A 24,303-nucleotide genomic window follows, 5' to 3' on the forward strand; every position below is an offset into this window, starting at 1 on the left:
CATGGCTGGATATATTGTGAGGAAATCGCATAGGTGGACGAAATGTACCGATTGCATTCAAAGCATCCAATCAACAAATCCAGATCATGCAAATCATGAACTAATTTCTTTATTGTCGCGTGGACATTTAATCTATCCCTCTGAGAGGTTAATTGAATTAATAGAAGAAATGGAGAGAACTGTGTTGAAAACCGTAAATTCGGCAGGTATCAACTGCGATACAATTTTTCAAATAAGTTATGCACTTCAAGAGTTGTCGGTTCCTCTTATTGGATGCTCTGAACATATGGAATCCTTGACGAAGTCCGTAGCTAGTTTTTATATAATAATTCGTGCTGAGTTTTTAGCAAAACGTATTAATAAACTAAAATCTGCTAGTAGATTGAAAACTCGACAAAACCGTAAAAACGCTAAACTTTGAAGACTGTTTACATTAACGACTTTTTATATTAAACATTTAACAAGATTGAAATGCAATAATACAGTGAAATAAAGTTTATCTATAGGTAAATTAGTATTTTTATTGTTTTTAATTCCGAGAATATGAAAATTTATCCTAAACATTTATTGATAATAAATTATATAAAAAAAATTTAATAACGGATGTTTATTTAAATCTTCATAGTTCTTATCACAATTTTAGTCCTTCTAACAAATGTATTATCCCTGATATATCTTCGAGCGCTTTAATTCTATCAAATGTTATCCAAGGTATTAACTTATTATTATAGAATACATTAACTTTTAAGGTGTCCATTATGACAATTTTTACACCTTCCTGGCGATTCTCTAACATTTCCACGAACGAAACGCAATTATCATATCTAATGTCTGCCCAATTACATGGTTTTTCTATGGCTTTTATATTATTATATAAGTCGATGAAAGTAAATTTTTTAACAATAGAATCGTCTGAGTATCTACAATTATTATCCATGATTCTTAATTGTTCAGTATAAATAATCAGTAGATTGTCGAATAATTAAATAATAAAATGTATGTACAATGAATAATAGAGACTATAAAACATGTTATCTATACAATTATAACATTTTAATTATGGCGTTATTATTTACAATTCAGATATATTATGTACAATTTTCATTCGGAGATTCAAAAATTGGGCAATTTAATCAATTAAATTTTATTTTAATTTCTCATACAACTCATTTTTCAGTCGACGGAAAGGAAAAACGTTCTGTCTCAATTCCTCGCTCAAACTTAGACTCAAAAACTATATATATCATTAGCAATACTAACGAATCATGTATCGAGATCATTATCATTTAGGAGTCTTCCAAGCTCGTCGAAGATGAAAATCCTTTCCGGAACAGCTGTATTTCTCCATTTAATACTGAAAAAAAAAACATTTACCATAATTTCAATAAGTTTAAAATAAAATTTGTGCGTAATGTAACATAATAGAGAACAGAATGTAGCAGTTGATATACCATTCCAAAGTTTCAATAAATATAATAACGTATAATGAAAATATGTCAATACTAACCTCAAACTGGCTTTTTTCACTTCATTTGTATATCAAAGACCTCTTTGTTCTGTTAAAAATTTTCCATATAGTTTCGAATTTTTGGTCCTCGCACTTTCATGTCACATTCAGTATTATGAGAAATACAAAAAAGTACGAGAAATGTTACCGGAGTTATTTTGTATGTGCACGATTTTAACTCCCCATTAACCTATCTGTCCTCCTCCACAAGCCATAGGGATTCTGGTACTTTGCACTTGCAATGCCACCTATAGGTACCTATAGGTACTATTACCGAGCTTCGGTTTTCGTCGCATGTCCGATACATGAAAGGTTTGTTTGCGTCGCACGCCCCACCATGCTCCTACTCACTCCAACGCACTCCAAAAACTCATCTGCTCCAATCGCCACCCTTTATCCGTGATCCAAGTGTCTCTGGTGTATATTGGAGTATGCGACGCGAACAAACCTATAGTTCGGCCTCCTTATCTCTATTCTTCATGGAGCTCCCCGAACGCACCCGTGCATATCGAAACTGGCGATACTACCGCTCTGGTGTCGAAAAAGTGAAAAGGACGCGACTCCAGCCAATGAAATGATGGCATGGCATGAGAGCGTTAGGAGGAGGAGTATCTTAATATAAAATTTTCACATTTGGACTTTGCGTCGCAATATCTCCGCTCGTAGGGCACGTAGCGGAATATTATAAGAGAAACTCCCCCCCTAATTGGACCCCACGCTATCGATCAAGCCTACTTAGAACTTGATTCGTTCACTCAATATATCCATATTCGGTTCCATTTGATTATATATGCTATATAAAATTAATTTATACTTTTAGTACAATAAAACAAATTAGTGTGTATGAATTTTGTCCATTAAGCTATATATAACTTTTATATTACAGTTTTTATAAACTATATATCTAAGCAATACCTAGTCTTGGTAATTTACAGTATCTAGATTTACAAAATCTAGGCTTCATATTGTAATTAAAGCTATTGTAATTAATATTGTAGTTTTCGTTATGCTCGTATTTACGGTGTCAATCTCAATGTTACTGTGCTACTCGCATCACCAGATCTTTGTCTTTATCGTTGATCTCATACAAATGCTATTGTAATAATATTGTAATTAATATTGTGATTAACAGCTTCTATATTAATCACCAAATATAAGATTATAGATTATTTTTATGATATATATAATTAAGTTAGATTCTCACGTTTAGTTTTACTTTTTCATAATATAGCATCTAATAAAGAAGCAGATTATTTTAATAAGTCGTGTGAGCTTCTTGGAGTTAAAAATTTACGATTGGAGCTGCGAAACATACAAAGTATTATTCCTCCTGAAGATCCTATTCTTGTCGAAGTTAAAAAGTATTTACATATGTCAGAATCTATTATCGAAGATCCTCTACAATGGTAGAATAAAATTAAGTTGTCTCTGCCGAATTTGTACAAATATTGGTATGCTGCATTTATGCCATACCGATTACAAGTTCAGCATCTGACCGCGCATTTTCTTCTGCAGGTTTTTGCTTATCACAGCAAAACGTTCTTCGTTAAAATAATCAAAATCTAATAAAATATTATTTATTCTCGATAATTATTTCAAATTAATATGTTTCGTACAAGCTCGCGCAGGAGCCTAGGCTTTAGATTTAATGAGTAGATGAAACGACACATACACTTTACTTTTCGAGGGAGAGATCATATATTTTACTTGGCAGAAATAATTACAGAATACCAACATTTGTTGCATGGATAAGGAAAACTGCCAAAAACCTTATCAGTATTCGTACAACACATAAGAAATGATAATACAAAGAAATAAATTGCTAGGAATATAATACATAATATTTCTCAGACGAATGATCCTTTTGTCAATTTGCATAAACTAATACGCTTCCCAATATTTAAGGAAATACAATAACTCTTGAATGTTGATTTCTCTAAAGAAGTAATATTCTCTTAATCTTTCTCTGGACTGTATGTAACTTCAACTATTGTTTGTAAGACTATAACTTACATCGTAATAAGTTCGTGTAATTAGACCATTCGTATGAAACAGATAATACATGAAATAAAATAAATTGTTACACAAGATAAATAAGTATAAATACATAGTAATAAAGAACATGTAATGGATAGATTGATACGTCGTATTAACTTTCGTAATGTAATTTCCTTTTAGTTCGAATGACCAATATCTTTGGAAGTAGCTCATAAACTCAGAAGATAATAGAGAATGTGCAATAAGTTATACACCATATTATGTCACTGTTTTGTATGTATCCCAATATCTAAGGAAAGACGTATCAATCTATAATTACTTCTTATCGGTAATCGTCGCTGCTTTGCATCGTTCGAAATGAATACAGTATAATATACGTAAACGTGCGAAGGAATATAATTATATACTCAAAACAATCTATGACGCAAAGAATCGAACTACTTGTAACACAAGTGAGGAATAAAGTAACGTAAGTAATTTTATATAAACAGAAAGTGTTTCTCGGTTGAAATGATAATAATTCTTTATGGAATCAAATTAATCAGCGTTTTAATCAAAGAGAAATAATCATATTTGTATAGGTTGCAACCATAAACAAATCAATCTAATTATTTTACTGAGCTCAGATTCTAATCGTTTTGAACGTTACATGTGATGTCAAGCTTGTCGTTTGACAATCTGCATCGTTCTCTGAGGACATTAGCCTCCCGCAATATATATCAAGAAATCTAGAACCACGATCGAAATAAGGAGAGGGGAATATCATTCCGCCCTAGCACTCGGTCATACGAGAGCTTCTCTAAACCAGATAAAGGTGAAATTTCATGGGCAGTGAAAAGTAGCAGCAGATTGTACTGATTGGCTATAAAATAGAAAAGTTCTCGAGTTCCTAGAACTTCTCTATTTTGTAGCCAATCAGTACGATCTGCTGCTACTTTTCACTGCCCATGAAATTTCACCTTAAGGATCTGTGGTTGCCGGAAATCTGAAAGTTACCTCTTTACTGTAGAAATCTCTGCTTACTGAATAGATTCTTAATATAAGAATCCCCTTTTTCTCTTTCTGATAGGCCATCAAACATCTCAAGTCGTTTAACAGCGGTTATTCCTTTGTGAGATACGACGATACGGTAATGGCGGATCGTCCTTCCTTCTTTGCACGCAGCTATAAGAGCGTGGTCGATCGTTGAGCCGGTATAGTCTCGTGGCGTATGTTTCTTCCAATCTATTTCTCGCTGACAAGATCTGCTATCCATGTAGCAGATATACGAAATCACGTCGTCTATACGACAATCGGTATTTACCAAAGCTACGATTCTCGCTTCTCGAATATTCTAACACCGGTACGTCTCAAGCACGAGCACGTTGTTTACTCGACCAACGCCCGGAAACGAATGCCCGCTCGGTTCGTCGTAGACTCGCACGCTTCCTTCTCGCGCACGCGCAACACAATTCCTTTCTCAAATTACGACGCGTCCAGCGCAGAACGCGCGGGAACACAACTGACGACGCTCGTATCGCCATCTAACATGACTCGATCTGACTAAGTTAATACGAACACAGTCGCGCTATATTTCCGATATATGATCTCTCCTCCTATTTTTCTTACATTTTAAACATAATAAAAGATATGTATTTAAAGTCAGTAAAATAAGTTTTACATTAAGTATAAGTTATATTATTCATATTATTTATACAACTTAATATGTGTGAAGAAATGTTTAATAAGTAAGAGAGAAAGAAGTCTGATATCTGATAGTTATACCAGTGAATTACATTTTATTTTTGTTACGTATGATGGTCAGGAATAACATTTTATAAGATAAATTTTATTTTCTTTTATGAAAGAAAAGATATTAGTAATGCTAATAAAGTGATTGTATTTTGAAAACAAAAAGTGCTGAGTATTTATTGTTTGCTATTTTTGTTCATATTATTTATGAAAAGTTAAAATTGAACTTTATTTTAAGTCAGGAGGATTTAAAAAAAATGTATTAACGCCGCAATTCGCCGTCGCCGCCGATAAATTATTACCCGCCAATTCCGCCACCGCTGAAAGAGAAAAATTATCGGCGAACTTTGCCGCCGCCAAACTATTTTGCTTCAAACGCCGCAATTCACTACCATTCACTATTGCGCTGTTCATAGAGCCTGTAAACGCTATAGCGTCTCCCCGAACGCACCCATGGATAGCTTATCAAGTTATCATAATACCAGCTATTACAAATGGCATACTTTTCCTAATTGGAAATTGGATGAGTGAGAAGGAGAGAAGGAGAGAGGGTGGGATGTTGCGATGACGGGAGGGTGAGAGGGGGGGATAGAGAGAGAGAGAGAGAGAGAGAGAGAGAGAGAGAGAGAGAGGTTAGGTTAGCAATTTTAGCATATCGTCACCGGTCAGGCGGTCACATTAATCATCTTCCGCGGTAACGCGTCACGCAATCCGCGTTCATGCTAGAATTTTATATCGCTAGTTCAAGATAGCAAACCGAATAGCTGTCACTATGGCAAATAAGATCAAGGTGAGAGAATTTTAATCTACTTTATAAACATATGGCGACATTGTTTGAAGGAAGTTTACATCTCAATTCAGGGGTCATATATTTTTTTATTATATTTATACCAACCGCATAAATATTACAAGCGGTTGATTTCAAAAATTACTCGATACACAAATATCTGACATGTTGCATTATTAGATATTATATATGTAATAGTATTATTATTATTATTTTTTTTATTTTTTATTTTTATTATTATTATTAAATGCACTCGTGATGCATTGTGTATGAAAAGTCGACAAATACAACAAAAAACAGTCTCTTTCATTCTTAAAGTGTGATATAATATAGATAAACATACAAGTTATTATATTATTATTATACACTTTTATATTTTTTAGGTGGGATTAATATGTGGTTCGGGTCTGGGTGAGACCCTACACAAAACGTTCAACTGTAGCAGCAAAACAAGTCGTGAGAATGCAGAGAACGACTTCGGATATCCGTCCAGTGATCTATACCATGGATGCATTGATGGAGTAAACATAGTGCTACTGGCTAGGTGGAATTCCTTATAAACCCCTTCGTTTTTGCATCTCTTTTTAAATTATGCAATCTAGACTGGCACATTAATATACAGAGTGTTGAAAAAGATGGTACCAAATTTTAGAAGTATGTAGTACTTGTGAAAACAAACCGAAAAGTCATAAGCATTACTCTAAAAACCATTTATTATGTGAGTTATAAAGCATTTTCTACAGTAGATGTTCGATGTTCCTTCCGTTCATTTCGACACACAATTCGGCACACTTTCTCATTGAAGGTCAAACATGTTCAAAAATTCCAGGTTTATTTCGTATTGACTAGAGTTTTCTGTATCAGTTTGTTCAATGTATCATCTGATGTAGCACACACCATGCTCTTCAAATGCCCATAAATAAAAGTTTAACAGATTTAAATCCGGTGAGCGAGGTGACCATGCAACTGGACCGCCACGTATTATCCACTTTTCTTGAAAACAATTGCTTAAATGTTTTCTAACAATCATGAGGAATAATCACGTGTAAATACCTTATACAATGCATACTCGTGAAACGAACGGAGAATACATCGAATGCTTTATAATTCGGAAATAAATGGTTTTTGGAGTAATGTCCATTACGATTTTTCGGTTTGTTTTCACGATTACTACATACCCCTAAAATTTGGTACTACCTCTTATCATCACCCTGTATATTTTGCTTTATCCTTCTGCTATAAATTTTTTCATGTAAAAGCCGTTTTACTTTTTCTGTTTTACAACGTTTATTTTATGTCTTGATCATTAATGAAAATATTTTCTTCTCTTGACGCAGACATGGTGCAGGGCATGTATTTAGCCCTACCGGAGTTAATTATCGTGCTAATATAGAAGCGTTACGGCTTGCTGGATGTACCCACATATTGGCGTCTACTGCATGTGGATCATTGACGGAATCTATCAGCAGGGGACAATTAGTTGTGCCTGATAGCTTCATAGATAGAACTAATTCCAGAAAGGGCACGTTCTATGACGGAACATCTGCCAAGTACAGCGGTAGGTATATCATGTATATCTTTTTACATGTACAATCTTTAAAGTATGTTGCCTGTAAAATTACAGGAGTATGCCACATGCCGATGGAGCCTGCGTTCGATCCGCGAACGTCGGAGATCTTGTTGCAAGCGGCAAAAAAATTGGGATACAACATAAAAAAGGGTGGAACAGTAGTAACTATCGAAGGACCGCGCTTTTCCTCCAAAGCGGAGAGTAACGCTCTGCGTCTTTGGGGTGGACATTTGGTCAACATGACTATATGCCCGGAGGTCTAAATAATAAATCTATACGTAAACTTGTACGTCTTAACAATACTATTTATATAATGTTTACATTTTTTAAATCAGGTATTTCTAGCAAAAGAAGCCGGTCTTTTATACGCAGCTGTAGCAATGGCGACTGATTATGATTGCTGGAAAGAAAGCGAGGACAATGTTCATGCAGCCGACGTATTAGTTGTGTTCAGGCAAAATGTTGATAAAATAACGAATGTGTTACTGGAGGCAGTGAAGATTATTGGCTGTGGAGATTGGGAGCAGGATATTCTTAAATTGAACGTAATGTTTATTATTGTATATCATTTGTATACCTATAATATTATACATAATACTGAAGACATATATTTTTCTAAATACATGCTAACAAACAATAAAACAGAAATAATTTTCAGGACTTAATTGAGAGCAGCAATGTGACTGCAAAGAAATAAAGCTTCTACTTGCAAAGCAGAATGAAAAAAACATGCCTATATATACATAATCATATACATAATATCATATACATATACATAATCATATACATATACATATACATAATCATAAATACATAATATTATCAAAGCTGTGTAAGATATATAAGAGTTTATTGAAGAGTTCTATACATTCCACGCGCGAAAATTTTTGTACAGAGGCTATTATACGAAGAATCAATTTATTTTATGATGACATTTTACGACATAATCACAAATAAGAGCTTGTATTAAATTATTACATAAAATTGCGTTATATACACTGTTTTGCATCTTACCTTCTCCCCTTCCTCTAAAACGTTTTATCGAAACATTATCTTGTTGCATTATAATTTTATTACATTGATAATTCAAGCACAGAGTCGCAGCTCTGTTTAATCCAATTACACACGTGTACATCACAATCGCAAGAAATCAGGAGTGAGAAAAGGAATTGGATTGGTATTCCACCATATTTTAAGGATCTAGTAATGAACGTATAAACAAAAGATATTGACAATTAAACTTAAATATTTATTATCTACAATTATATTTACCTATACAATTCGCAAAAGTCAATTGACTGTATAATCATTTCTTTAAACGTATCTACACAATTGAACTGCCAATATGTATATGTATCCTTTCTTTTTTATTACATGCCACATAATCTTGCTTCTTTGTGTAGGCTTAAGGAGCAGACAACATTTAATCAGTATTGTCATCGATTTCCGCTGGTATGATTTCGCTTGATTAAAACATTGTACATTGGTCTGCATTTTACAATGATCTTGCAACTCAAAATATAATAATATGAAACCATGAACGCTATACATGGATTTTTCTTATGTACAAGCAATTTACATTATAATCAGTGTGAGAAACTAAACTTGTTTGAACATGAAATTTCTTCAGAAAATACATTTTTATGGTATATATTTATATAATTGGTATATATATATATATATATATATATATATATATATATATATATATATATATATATATATATATAATAAATATATATATATATATATATATATATATATATATTCACCAAAGAGACTTATATATTGTGCAGTTTGTAACGGTGCCAACTCAAAAATAGCTAAATTTAATTTACAAATGAAACAATTGATAAAAAAATATAGTCTACATATTTGAATAATCAGAAATATAAATTTATGCTTAATAATATAAAAAAATCGATATATTGTTTTCTCCATCTATTGGGAGTCGTTTTACGAAATAAAGAAAATTTTAAAAACGTTTTTATTAATTATCTTTTCGATAAATTCGCTGTTAGCATAAGATACCTTCAATCTAATAAAATATTTAGACGCTAAACAATGATTATAATATGTTTCAATATAGTATATGTTTCAATTATTAAATGGTTCATAATATATTAAAATTTTTAGACTCATGATAATACGACTTTTCCATACAGACAATACATAATGTAAACTGCACATATTACGCGCGTGTGAAACTTACTTTTATAGTCCATAAATTTGTTTAAAACAATAAAATACTATAAGAATACATGACATAAAACTCTCGTCTTAGTATTCAACAATAAGATATTCCATTTTTTCTCTACTGTGGTTAACAATTCACATTTTTTGTTGAATATTCACATGACACAGTGTGAATATTCTTTATAAGATGTAACAAGGTGCATATATATATTTTTTTTCACAAGTCTTGATCCCTTACACATTAATGAAAAGATCAGCACTTTAACTCTGTATGGACAGAGATTAACAACAGATTAACGGGTACATAATTAATCATATTGTGGCAATTCTACTTAGAAACGGTATGCATTTTTATGTCGCATTAGCGTGTAAAATATGTCGCGCTGTTTCCAAGTATCGAGAAGTAACAAAGAATCAAAATAAATTGCTGTCACAGAGATACTTGATGCCACAACTACAAATCGAAAGCATGTGATCAATGGTAATTGCCTGAGAATTTATAATCTTTATTATCGTCTATAATTTCACTTGTTTTATGCTTAATACTTAGGAGAAATATGTATAAGGGAATGCACAAACTATTATGCACAGTTCCGAGTATAATATTACAGTTTATACATTATTCCAATTTTATTGGTTTAGAAAAATAATTATTTCCGAAAAAAGTTAAGTGACACTGTTCTCCGATTGTAGTGAATTATGATTTATAATTATAAACATAACTAAGGAAAAATTGAAAGAACTTTTCTGGAAATGCAGTGTTCTTTTTATATATTGATACAAGTAAGAGACTTGTACGCATCCGCCGCCAGATTCTTAATGTAATAGAATTATATCCGGATATATAAAAGGAAGTGTGACATTCGGGAGGAAAAAAGCAGACTGATTAGACCTTATTATCAACCATATCCACGTTGATCTTGTAATAGACATACGGGAAATAATCACTTTGGCCAAAACCTAATCCTGGTATATCCACACTCTGTTAAAATTAAAATGTCATCACATAAATATAAATGTGTTCCATTCAGGAAAAAAATATATACATTTTGTTTGTATATATTTCATATTATATAACAGATATTAAAATTCGATTCTAAAGTAATATTTATTTACAAGAATAAGAATTTAATAAAGTTTCGAAACTGTGATTAAATGTTGATTTCAATAATATAAAACAATAACCATCTTATATAGCTTTACTTACATCCTGATTATGTAGCGCCGTTGTACCGGTAGCGGATGAATCTAAATGAGCATAAAGCTGATTTAGAGCGTCGCGTAATCTCCTTGCGCATTTCTTATGCGGGTGCAGTAATATTGCTTGGAAATTGACAGGTAAGCCATATCTACAAATCATTTATATTATAATGTTATTATCCTATAGTATTTGTTTCAATGAAACACATTAATGTACAGTAGTACCTAAGAACAGATTCAACAAATACGCGCAAAGCTTTAACATGAATCCAAGCGCAAAAACATTCACTGAAATTCACTTTTAACCAACGAACAAGCGGCCCGAATTGCTTCTTTTTGTCAGTTACCAACTTTGTAATTTCATTCTTTCCTGTAATAAAATGTAATTAGAATAAATTTTATTCTTTGCAAAACGTATATATCTCTAGAAACGTATTAATCTCTAGAAATGTCTAATATGTGAAACTTATATTTATTTTTAAATTATTATGTTATTGCATGCAATGTTGTTCCATACAAATCATAAAAGATCTCCTTATAACAAACCTGCTGCTAATTCTTCTTCATTATATGTAAAATCTCGTACAATAAACTTCTTTTCACGAGCATGCAATTTAAACTCGTCCATTACTTTCTTAAATAAAGTGACTGTAAATAATCCGTATTCTGAATCCTGAGTAATGAGCTGTGTACTACGCGGTACAATCATATCTGTCAGTTTTTCATAACAACCGTACCATTCCTGGAAACTGGATCTGAAAATATAAGATACACATAAATGCTAATTCCTCATATAACTCAACAATATGATAATTTTTACATGACTTTAGTATAGTATGGCAAAAAAAAAGCTGTAAGTGTGTTCACTCACCTCGGTACAATTACAAGCAAAGTAGTTAAATATTCGCTATCCAGAATAAAGTGTTCCTTTTTCACTAAGTCTGCTAAATTTCGTGTTAATAAACTTCCCCTGTCACAGATTAAATATTACATAGTGACATTTACATAATGGTCGATTGCATTCAATTTAAAAACAAATTAAACTTACGTCTGTTTCTTTTCCAAATTTTGTAAGCTGCCTTTCAAATTGTTGTATATCGTGGATTTAGTTTTTAGATCAGCATCGATCTGTCCCACTTGTTTACTGATAATATCTGCGATGTTTCTCAGAGATTGTTTGATGGGGTATTTAGCCATGTCCCACTGGAATCGAGTTATATATGATGGCAGATCACCTAGTGAATTTTAAGTATTAATCCAATTGTTTTAGACAATAAATAATCTTGATGAACAAGTTTGTAAACAGAGCTTTAGAACATATTTACATATTCTTTAACACATAATCAATAGAGAATGTAGCGAACCTCTACAAGTGCAGTAAATGTAAAATTTTTAACAGATTCAATATTGATATACTTCTCAAGCTCTGCATATATTATCAACATATACAAATGCTTGTACATGTATCTTTTTTGTTATAATAAATCTACACGTTATCTGAAGTAATGTTATTAAAAGAATAATATTCAAAATGGTGAGATAAAGAAAAAATGATTTCCACACACAAGCAATTTCTTGATTTTACAATGCTGCTTATTCGTCATTACAAAAAAAAGCAGGACATACACAGAGTATATCATGCAACCCATAATAAACAAATCCATAAACAAACTTTATATTTATTTATATATAAGAAAAAATAAGAAAATATACAATATATATATAAGAAATATATAATTACTTTTTTACAAAAACACAACACAGTTATTTAGTATTATTTATGTAAAATTCTGTACACAATATTTATAACTCAGAAATATAATAAAAAACTTTATTTAAAAGACTTTTAATTAATATATATATATATATATATATATATATATATATATATATATATGTATAATGCCTTTGTAATCTACATATAACTTTTATATTTGTACATATTTGTACATGCAGATCTTAGCAATGTCTTGAGAAACTGTATTATCTTTTGCATTTATATCGCTATATATCTTATAAATACATTGTAATTATATATGATACAAAAAATTGTACATTAATCTAGTCAGACAAAACAAATCCTTGTTACGCATGCATATGTACCTGTATGCTCTTATTAATATTACAGAAAATATTAATTATATTTTTTATTCACTTTCGCAATTATCTGCATTATTTTCTTATATATTCGTGAATAGAATGTTTCTGTTTTATATACATGCTCAATGAATACAAATAAATTTTGGAATAACGCGTATATATGCTTTTGTGTTAAAAAGAAAAAGATGCTCACGTACATTTGAGAAAAAAAGATGTTAAACATGATAATATCTAAGTCACGAATCTTTTCGAAAATCTACATTACTTAAATCTTTTAACGATAACATATACCTACTAATATACCTTTTTCCGCACGTTTCCTCACAGGTATATATGTAGACTTTTATTACTAACACGCATGATTAGCCATCACAAATCAATGTGCAATAATGCAATATAATAAAATAAGCGAAGTAGCCAAAATAAAGAAGCGTGATAGGTGAATTAAATAATGCATAAAAAGATAATAGTACATTATTCCATTTTTTCATACGGATATATATGGTTTCTAATAGCTCTTATACTATATAAGAGCTATTAGACAATATAAATTACATACGAGAACTGTGAAGCGCATTTGTTTCTTATTCAATTCTATTCCAATAATCATGCAAAGTAGTATTAGCCATAAACTCACGTACCGATCGATTAAATATTTGTTAATTTCTACTAATGCTATTTGTGCTGAATGTGCTGATCTGTGCTACTATCTACAATATCATTGTTTTGTATATGTATTATCGTCTGTGCTTATAAAATGTGATTTTTTTACTGAAATTATAGTAATTATTAAAATGAGAATTAAAGATCAATATTAGGAGAACAGAAATATAATTCGGGATCAAATAATTAGAGCGGGGTAAAAGTGTGTAAAAGATTTCTAGGTACATTTAATTGTAAGTGTCGAGTGTTACATTTTTCTCGTCTTTTATCCTTTTTGTGCCATTTGCTTTCCCAGATCCATTTCAGTTATATCCTGCATATATACATAAATGATATCAAACATAAATGCTAACAAAATATATATACAATATATATTAGTAACAAAAAGTTGCAATAACTAATAAATAAGAGCAGAAGTGATACACGAAAGCTACAAAAAAAAGAGCAAAATTAGGAGAAGCTGAATTGTCTGGTGAATAATCAGATAACTAGATATATATAATATGCAAATCGCGATTCACCACAAAATGGGATATTGAGCTATTTACGTTCGCGCGTATAACAGTTGTATAAAATTGCAACATAACTATACATAATTAGTATAAAGGACAGAAGACAAACGAGCCAAAAACCAAAGATACATCAGCGAAATTTCTTGAAAAAAATCAATTGTGAAAAAAAGATATACACACTCATCATAATCGGGATGTGCTACGGAATGATGAATTTTCCCTTTAACAGCTTCCGATTTATTAATCATTAAATGAATACAATCGGAAAACGTCTTTAATTACAATTTCGAAAAGGATGTATTAATTTCAATTTAAATATATCAATTTTCTTAGAAGAGAGATTGTCATATATTTCTTGTTGTTTCCTAACTATTAAAAAATTATGTTTTTCTTATTCTGTTATTTATATAATTAAGATTTATTATGTTTAATAATAATGTTTAAAACAATAATTGTTCTACAATAATACAAAGAGAAAGTAAATTAACAATAAATAATTCTTCCTTATTAAAATGAGCTTATTAAAATAATTTTACACATATTTTAACAAAAGTTTTACAATAATATTGTAGTCAAAATTATTATTGCATTATATATATAATGCAATATATATAATGCAAAGCTGTAACGTTTAAAGAAATAGAACACTAGAGTGTAAGTATACCTACATTATACTTTACAATGTGATAAAGTTTAGAACTATAATAAATCGTTTCTTTACATCTTTTCTTCTTTATTTACAAACTTTTTCAAATGTGTTTTTACCCTCCTGTAAATTAACAAGTATCTCTACTCAAGAATTCTGACAATCTCTCTGTTTTTTTATTTTTCCTGCGTTATATTACCTCCCAAGAAAACACGATAATGATTCAGTCGCTAACCACTGAGACACGTAGTGCACGGGACGAACAAAGCTTTGCAGCAATGTATCAAGAGGAGGGAGACAAAAGGGAGGAGGAATGACGGTCTCACATCGACCGGCAGTGGCAGGGTACCTGGATTCGGCAAATTGCCACTATGGTCTTGATCTTGGTCTTGGTCGCTGTTTTGGTCCGCATCGTCATCGTCGTCGTCATCATCATCTCCAACCGATTTGCGGGCAGATCGATCTGGATCTTTCTCAGTGGTGGTCCGCGGACGTAACGGCTGCTGCCACCCAAGCTCTCCTTCGCTGCTACAGTTCGATGAGAGGGAGGAGAGGGTTGGACTCGCGGGAGTGGGACTGGAGCGTGGCGTCGAAGGTACAGAAGCAACGCACCAATGGGCATGGTAGCATGAGTATATCGACGAGACATAGTTGTTGGGCTGAGCTTTGACATCACAGATGCCCTGAAGATCGTACGACAGCTTCTTTTCGAACGCGGAGGAATGATCGTTGTGGTGATGTTTATGGGAACTATGATGATGTTGGTGATGGTGATGATGCTGATGGTCGTGGAAATGATGACGTTGGTGATGATGCTGACCTAAACAGGTGGCCGGCTCTGGTTCGGACTTCTCCAATTCCCTCCACTGTCTGTGATGCTCCATCGTAGTCTTGTGTGATGGTGTAACAGGGGTGTTTGGCGGGGTGTCCGGAGCCCCTTCGGGGCTCGAGCTCTCCCCCTCCATTGATGTTTGACCTATCCATTACAGCCCAGTCCCAATCTCCGCGCGATCTTTCTTATTGTCTTGCTCAACTATTATTGTCTCCTACGCAAACGCCTAACGACAATGCTGACGAAACTGAATGAAAAACAACTCAGGAGAAGAAAATAAGGAGTATTTAGCGCGGATCATCTTACTTTTATCAACCAGAGTGACTAAGTTCAAATTTAATGTCGTTTTTTCAGTGGTAATATCGATTAGTTAAATGGATGCAGATGTTCCAAAATATGTATATAAACACAGTCCGATACAAAAAGTAGCAAAATTTTTTTAAAAAGAGCAAACAATACAACGTTCAATTTAATGTACTGTCTAACGCTTTGAATATTTCTATAGTATTTAAAATTTGGACGACCGATATTTGTAAAAATGTTTGCACTATTCTGTATTCAATGTATATGATTAAAAACTTTTTCTGTTCTTTGAACAGCTGTAATTTTTATTTCTACATATTAATTTGAACGTATTCAAAAAGAAGAATCTAAAATATATAAATTATGATTTATAAAATATAAATTTATCATATTAATTACAGCTTATTAAACGTTAAATACTCCAATATATTGCGAAAACAATAACAAAGTAGAAAAACTAAGCAACAAAAAGAATATTCGAGAGAATATAATAAGTAATAAGTATTGACGAAATGTATATACTGGAAAGTAAAGAAATAAGAGTCATTGCGACTCGAAATCATACGGTGCATCGCAAACAGATAGTAATATAAATTATAAAAGGAGGATTGATGATAAGAGAACCAAGGAAAATGAAATTTTATAGTGTATAATCAGAGCTTGGTGACCACAGTAACCCAAGCAATTTCTCGCGTCCTGCGGAAGATTTTATCCGACACGCGTGTGGTCCGTAATTCCAGATCTGTCCATATACTTTTGTTTCGTTTGTCCTTTACATATTATGTTATGGTATTCGTGTCTCTCGAGAAGCATCTTTTTCCTCCTTTACACCTTAATATAGATTCTTGCGTAGTGCATATGTACGAGCAATTATTAATAAAATAATAAGAAGGGTGGGAAAACAGGGTTAATGTGGTCGAAGTTAAACAAAAGTAAGCCAAGCGACATCACAAATTTAGAAATAAGTCTGTAGTAGATAATAAACGGAAACAACTAAACACATGAATAAGCATTCTACGAATATATTAACTAGGTACAACTAGGTATTATATATGAAGCATATCATTCGTAGCTAATTAATTAATTAATAATGTACTAATTATATAAATATATTAAAGTATATTAAAATATTCACTAAAAAAGTCTAGCATAATTATTTGATATCATAACAAATAATAGAAAAAAAGGTTTGTGAATAAAAGTTATTTTCAAATGATATGCATCATATACATAGATGTTAATACATATATACTACAGGGGAACTTTGTCTGTATCCACCTAATTAAACTATTGAAACATGCAGAAATGTTCTAATATTATGCAACATATCATACGTTTCGTACGTACTATTTGTGTATACAGACAAAATCGTTACAATCTCATTCTATCGAACTACAATATGGGGTATCGTGGGGAGAAACGGGGAGATTATACTTCTCTAAAATTGAACTTATTGTCTCCAACAAATCAAGATAAAATCTGGGTTAATCATAACTGATAGATATCGAGGATCATTGACAAAAAAGGTAACTCGAAATAGTGTGCATGTTTCGTGTTGTGTACAGTTTCATTGGTGCGTTAATTAATCAACAGAATGTATATTACCCTAAGTTAGAGCGTTATAAGAAAATGATGCATAGACAATACGATCGATACCTGTTCGCAAGGGTCCAAAATATTTTTTACCGACAATAAACGCGTAAAGTTATTTCTACAACTAGTCCTTTTGATCGAATCATATAGATACCATGGACAATGCACACTTATCCAAGCGATGTTGAACAATGTGGATTGTAATATTCTATAGATTCGCATTTTCTAGTCTATAACTCTAATAATAATGTATCTGTTCTCTGTTCTCTACCAAAGTAGAAAACGCGAGTTTCAACTACCAGAATAAAAGTTTAACACCTCGCAATATTTAAATAGAATTATGATAAACAGAATTATAATAGACCGCAGTCTTTTACACATTATTAATTAGATCAAGTGTTCCTTAACATTCGAAATAAAGATAAAATTGATTGAATAGATAAACGCGGATAACGGTTTGGACCCTTGATTTAGATAAACAACTTGATCCTCCATCACGTGGACAATATTGTTGAAAGAATGTAAAGGCCCAAGAGATAACAAGGCAACAGGTGTCTCCTCTACTTACTGTTGTTGGCCATCAAGTTCTCGTGCAGCTTGTCCCTCTGGTCCTCCAGAACCTCGCCCAGATACGTCGCCACTTTACGCGTTACTTGCTCCACATATGTGTCAAGCTTGCCCAGGTCGTCCGACAAACCGACTAGCTGGTCCAGCGTTCCGACCTTCAGATCCGGAATATGAAATTTGTAGTTCACCGACAGAGAATGTTGTTTGGATGTTAAATTGTTCATAGTCTCCCATGTCTGCTGACAGGTTTTGTCACCCGGCGCGGATATCAGCCAATACTCCGTCATCTTGAGTAGTGTTTCGCGACTAAATCTCTAATATACCTGAAACAGCGACGATATCGTGACACCAATTTAATTGAAATTTTTTAAGAGACCTTATCTCTAGATGTAAACAAATTATAAAAAAATTCCTTCTAATTATATGTACGTGTAGCCCGATTAGGTAGTCGTTTTTGTGAAAAATTAAGGTAGGCATGCGTAAGAATATAATATTGAATTATTCAAGAATTGTAGACGTAAAAGATTTTACACATAAAAAACTTGCTTTTGTATCACTCTTAATTTTCCTGCGTTACACGACACTTTACTGTATGCAAAGATAGCTAAAAAGCAGAAGGAATTTTTGAAAGTATATTAAGTATTAAAATACAAGAAAAAAAGATATCAATCTTTAATATCTCCTCCTTTAAGGTATTCCTTTCATGACACTAAAGTCTTAAGAATTAACTAATTTTTTGGTACGAGAGTTAAAATGCATATCTTTACGCCAGAAAAAAATTAAACCACATTACCGAACATATAAAGATGAATTATGACTTTGAAAATTCGATATTTTATGTGACGTTATCGAAAAAGTCTATTTTCTACATTTCAATGTAATAATTTGTTAATCAAATATTTTAAGATATTAAATATTAACTGCGCTACATATTCGCTAAACTCTATACTTTCGATAGTGCCGATAAAAATACAGTCACCGAATATTTAAACAAAATATTTATGTTAAAAGTTGACTTAAAATGTGGTTTATAGATGAATATTTTTAATGGCGACTTTCAAGGAATTATTTGGCAACGCTGCAAGCTGTGCGCTCATGTCACACTTCAGTTCATCACATACGGTTTATTTGTTTATTATCAACTTTTAATTTTACAAATTGTCCCTTATTTTTGCCCACATTACTCCTCACTTTATGTTTCTTATCACTCATTATTATTATAAAATCTCTCTTTGATAAAAAGAAAATGTCACAATATTCTTTGATTAATGAAATTGACACTTACATTGACAGTTTTGTTATCAACTTCACATTTTACAATCGGCGCCCTGAAAAGCGCAGCGTTGCCATATTGTTCTGACAGTAAAATTTACCGAAAAATGAAAAATTTCTAGATACACATAATATTTTCACTTTTTTCTTATAATTAAACATAATAATCAATTATAACTTGATTTTATATAAGTTTAATGCAATATACAAGAGTTTGCTGAGGCCCTGCTTAAGCGCCTACAAAATACGCTCCTCCGTGAAAGGAATACCTTAATGTTTCACTGAGTGATTGATGTAAGATCAAAGTCGTTATTACACCTTACATTTTCTTAAATATTAGTTATTCTTACATAAAACAATAAAATAGTAACAAATACATATGCAAAAACTACAAGTTTATAGGTTTTATCATTTATGAGGAAAAAATTGCCTATTTTCAAGCACTTTTCAGCAAATACCTCCTTAAACGACGAGTACTATATTCAACTCCAACCGACACATTAAATTAGTATATAGTATAGTATAATATATAGTGTATAGTGTACGTATACATAGTATACTATATGCTGTATGCTATGTACCTATATAGCGTACATAGAGTACATAGTGTATTGTATACTATATACAGAACATAGAATATATTTGACATTTGTTTTACAATTAGTAAATGCAAGGGTTAGTAAATGATCTCTTTTTTTATATACAACTTTTTTTATATAAAACTATAGAATCCAGGTAACAGGAGCAGGCATATACGACATATTTCTATGCAGTTAGAGCCAAAGCATACCATGGCGTAGCGATATACGACGGTCGTAGTCCTCGACCTGACAAATCAGGATACGCTTTGGCGTATCCTTGTCTATTCTAATACTCTTTTGTAATATAACAGATTATAAGTTTATTCCGATTTTATTATTGTGTTTAGATATGAATTATTTTGTTTAGAATACCATCATACATTTGACAGTCGTAGTCATGGAGTCGTTACGTAAGTAACGCACATGCTTTCGTAACGACTCCACGACTCGACTGTCACATGTGCTTTGGCCCTTACGCTTTTTTATAATGTTTTGAAGATATTAATCAAATTTCAAACATGTATAGTCAAATGTATGATGGTATTCTAAACAAAATAATTAACATCTAAACACAATAATAAAATCGAAATAAACTTATAACCTGTTATATTACAAAAGAGTATTAGAATAGACAAGGATATAATACAAAGTACAGACTAGATAACACAAACCTCTATCAGACATTGCATTTACAAGAACATAAACATATAAAACTGACAGCAGGGAAAGCGCGAATGAACATTTTAAAGGGCTGATCTCCCCGGACAACCACCTGCTGCCATCCTGTCAGTCAGCCATCGAACCAGGTATGCACCGCGCCGTTCGCATTTGCGCAGGAGATGACCCGTTCAAGAGCCAAGAGCCGAGAGTCGAGAGGCAAACATGATCATCCTGGGTAGAAGGGCAATTAAATTCGCGAGAATTTGCGGATCGCGGAATAAACGGCACGCGCCCGCGCGGAAGGGGGTGTGGCATGGCGAGCGTCGCGTCTGCTTGTTATGTAATTAGGCGCGTTTTCCACGTGACCGTACGTACGAACGGCTCGCGGTGTACATACCTACAGCCGATCAATATCGAGAGAGCGCGCGCGCGCGAGAGAGAGAGAGAGAGAGAGAGAGAGAGAGAAACAATCCGCGACAAGTGCGACAACGCGGCGACGTCGAGAGACGGCGCGCGTCCTTCGGTAAGTAAATCCCTGAACAGAATCTTTGGTGAGTTACACAGACGGATTCGGCGATCCCAAAAATTAGGGGCAAGAAAAATAGCCTCCAGGCCGATCCAATGGCGTCGGCGGACCACGGGCCGCCCTCGAGGGAGAGAGGGGCAGCAATCGATAATAACGCGTCGATGACGGGTACGGGGGAACGTGAACGTACGACGTGTCAGGACGAAGAATTATACGCGAGAAATCGCCAAGAAACCTCGCGGGCGGCTCGCTCGACAATCACGTGCGTCTTTATCCAACGTGACGTTTCATCGTGGAGAGAGCGAGAGATCGGCACGCGCGTGCGTCTCGTCGACGGGACGGGTAGAGAAGTTGATGTAAACGCGCTTACGGCCCTACGTACCAGTAGGGAGATCGCTGAATCTCCTTTTCCTCCTCCTCGTTGTCGTCGTCGATGTTTTGCGACCGGACGCCAGGTCGGCTTTCCACCGGAAGGAGACTTCAGAGGATCTCGCGGGTTGGGCGACGCTGCTCGCCGACGACGGGACCACCAGAGACCATTGTGACCGCTCACGTGATGACAGATTGCGTGGTGGTGCTGCTGCTGCCTTGCGACCCGCCCGACAACTAAGCCACGGCGTCACGCGGCTCCGGCCCCCGACAAGACAACGCCGTGCCGTCAGCTGACTCGGCGACAGCAGTGCCAACACTACCAACGGCAGGCATCTCGCGTTATGACTGTTATGAGTTATGTATGACTGATCGAAATTGATCAAGATCGAGCGATCTCGCGCGCACGCACGTCCGTCATCGTTTATCGCCGTTTATCATGGTTTATCACTGATCGGGAAAGTTCCGACGATGCGAATTGCGACGATCGAATGTCACACGTCACACGGTCGTATGAGAAAGTTGATTTAAAGGGAGCAATTGGCAGCACTGTCATTGTCTGTATTTTGTGTGTATGTGTATGGGTGGTATGTATAATTGATAGTATGTATACATACAGCTTCTATATTTTATATACTGCTCGCTGTAATTATTATTTTGCATATGGTAGAAAGGACAGGAGCGAAACTGATTACAAGCCGCTTTTGTATGTTTGTATATGTGCACATGTATACACGCTGCTGTACCAAATGTGCGCTATGTGCGGGATTTGAATATATCACGAGACTGTAATGTATACATATAAGATCTGAATGTGATTTGTGTATCATATGACTGATCATGTGATGCCTTAAGACAGACCCTGATCAACATGGAGCTCCAGAGCCACGATGCTTCCCCCTTTCTATCCACGGAGAATGTGGAAAATGGTTTGAGGTTTCTCCACTGGCGGATGAAGTTTAGTAGGCATGAATGTCAAACTGCATCCAGTGCAGGAACTCGTTTCTCTCACTCTCCGTGGTCGGAAAGGGGGAAGCGACGTGGCTCCGGAGTTCCAAGTTCCAAGTTGACAGGCCTGTCTTAGAACTTAGAACATATATATTAATAAATGGAAGTATAAATAATGGAAGGGGAATTAAGTATCGAACCTGTGTCCAACATCTGTACAAGAAAGAAAGGGAGAAATCAACATGTCACATGACGTCAACATTTAAACTCGAGCAAAGCACAACAATCTCTCCTCTAACGGTAACCCAAGCAATGATATCGGCGCATGCGCATTGCGGAAGATCGATGGAGTCAATAGTCCGGGAGCCAGCTGCCATTTTAAGTGAATTATTTTAAGAAATTTGAGATTTTCGGCTAGTGTTCAATTCGGTGTGCTAATAAACGAAGTAAACGTCAGCTTCCATGGTAGCGGTGGGTGTTGCCGTGGCAGCCACCCACACACGTATAATTATAATAAAAATAAACCGACATAAAGAAAGCTGAGACTTTGTTTGTACGTTTATTATGATCTAAATAAACGGAAAATAATAGTCAGCTGACTTCATGGTGGGGGGTTGTACGTCAGCTTCTCGCCCAAACATGCGAAAAATATGCGCTGAGTAAACTTATACTAAGAAAGCTGAAATTTGGGGAAGTTATAGTCAACTTTAACAGTTTCACGAAAATAATTGTCCGCTGAGTTTTTCGCGGTGGAAAAGTGCTCAGCTGATGACTGAAAGATACGGCGCATCGCTATGCGCGCGGGCGCGTGGCATCCTTCACTGCATCAGCTGAGCACTTTTCCACTGCGAAAACCTCAGCGGACAATTATTTTCGTGTAACTGTTATAGATAACTATAAGTTTACAAAGTTTTAGCTTTCTTTTTTTAGTTTCAGATAACTTCAAGCAGGTTTCAAGCAACGCGAACAAGCCTCATATTGTATCTGTATGTTGGGCTAGAAATGTATGCTAGATTATCAATATATAAACATTATAACCTAATATAACATAACTTAGCATACGTATCTCATAATTACAATACTTACAGCAGATGACATTATATTCCCCTTTTTCAATCAAAACAGATATATAAATACAACAGCAACTTATCACAACACTCTTTGACCGCCAGATATTTGAATTATTACGCACATGCATGAATTCCGTTCCGAAAAATGATCGCCATGGGGAACCCAGTGTGAAAACACGCAACGGAATCATTCTGATTGGTTAGCTCCCCACCATCTCACCTTTCCGATTCCGTTTTCCGATAATTCCGATGTCCATGGGACAGCACCCTTAAGGGGATCCTGCAGCCGTATGATTTACCGACATTATCGTTAATCAATGGATCTTTTAATTGGCTTTACAGAATTGCAAGTTTTTGGTCTAGAATTAAAGTCCGCACAAAAATCTACGGTGGAAAACGCGATTTTATATCAAAAGCACCAAAAAATTAAAAATAATACTTATTGGGGCACATACACAGCTGTCACATGACGACAATATTTGCTTAAAACAAAAATTCTACAGTTTATACGTACATAATGTTTATCATCCACCCTTGGGAAAACATGTAGGAATAATATCGTGTAAGTAGAAGTAAGATTCAATGCGTACAAAAAAAGAACCGGAAATAAGTTGGCAATGCAAGTTCATATTTTTTAATTTACTATAGCTCAAACGATTGCTCCCTAATTGC

General features: G+C 33.9%; 2 protein-coding genes and 1 long non-coding RNA gene across 8 annotated transcripts; 1 reads left to right on the forward strand and 2 right to left on the reverse strand.

The window, feature by feature from the left end:
* LOC139820549 (uncharacterized) lies at window positions 1-4,885 on the reverse strand. The gene is made up of 3 exons (XR_011734003.1): window positions 4,502-4,885; window positions 1,508-4,233; window positions 1-1,354 (listed from the first exon to the last, which is right to left on the reverse strand). It is a non-coding gene; the product is annotated as an uncharacterized lncRNA (long non-coding RNA).
* A 977-nt stretch (window positions 4,886-5,862) lies between these two features.
* Window positions 5,863-8,591, forward strand: LOC139820545 (S-methyl-5'-thioadenosine phosphorylase). The gene is made up of 6 exons (XM_071790924.1): window positions 5,863-6,026; window positions 6,407-6,567; window positions 7,361-7,581; window positions 7,648-7,850; window positions 7,929-8,138; window positions 8,252-8,591. The coding sequence occupies exons 1-6, from the start codon at window positions 6,009-6,011 to the stop codon at window positions 8,288-8,290; spliced, it is 852 nt and encodes a 283-aa protein (XP_071647025.1). The 5' UTR covers window positions 5,863-6,008; the 3' UTR covers window positions 8,291-8,591.
* Window positions 8,592-8,821: 230 nt separating this feature from the next.
* Window positions 8,822-23,774, reverse strand: Vha44 (V-type proton ATPase subunit Vha44). 6 transcript variants are annotated; one of them, XM_071790915.1, is made up of 9 exons: window positions 23,648-23,774; window positions 18,207-18,528; window positions 15,260-15,886; window positions 12,038-12,224; window positions 11,861-11,959; window positions 11,536-11,744; window positions 11,215-11,359; window positions 10,997-11,138; window positions 8,822-10,771 (listed from the first exon to the last, which is right to left on the reverse strand). In XM_071790915.1, exons 2-9 carry the CDS (start codon window positions 18,490-18,492, stop codon window positions 10,676-10,678), a joined length of 1,791 nt encoding a protein of 596 aa, XP_071647016.1. In that variant the 5' UTR covers window positions 18,493-18,528; window positions 23,648-23,774; the 3' UTR covers window positions 8,822-10,675. The 6 variants fall into 6 exon arrangements, with proteins under 6 accessions (XP_071647016.1, XP_071647012.1, XP_071647017.1 ...); XM_071790911.1 differs by lacking the exon at window positions 23,648-23,774 and adding an exon at window positions 21,627-22,132; XM_071790916.1 differs by lacking the exon at window positions 23,648-23,774 and adding an exon at window positions 21,627-22,124 and having other exon boundaries at window positions 15,731-15,886.
* Between the last annotated feature and the right edge of the window lie 529 nt (window positions 23,775-24,303).

Source organism: Temnothorax longispinosus, chromosome 10 (genome assembly GCF_030848805.1).
Source record: "Temnothorax longispinosus isolate EJ_2023e chromosome 10, Tlon_JGU_v1, whole genome shotgun sequence".
NCBI classification, from domain to species: domain Eukaryota; kingdom Metazoa; phylum Arthropoda; class Insecta; order Hymenoptera; family Formicidae; genus Temnothorax; species Temnothorax longispinosus.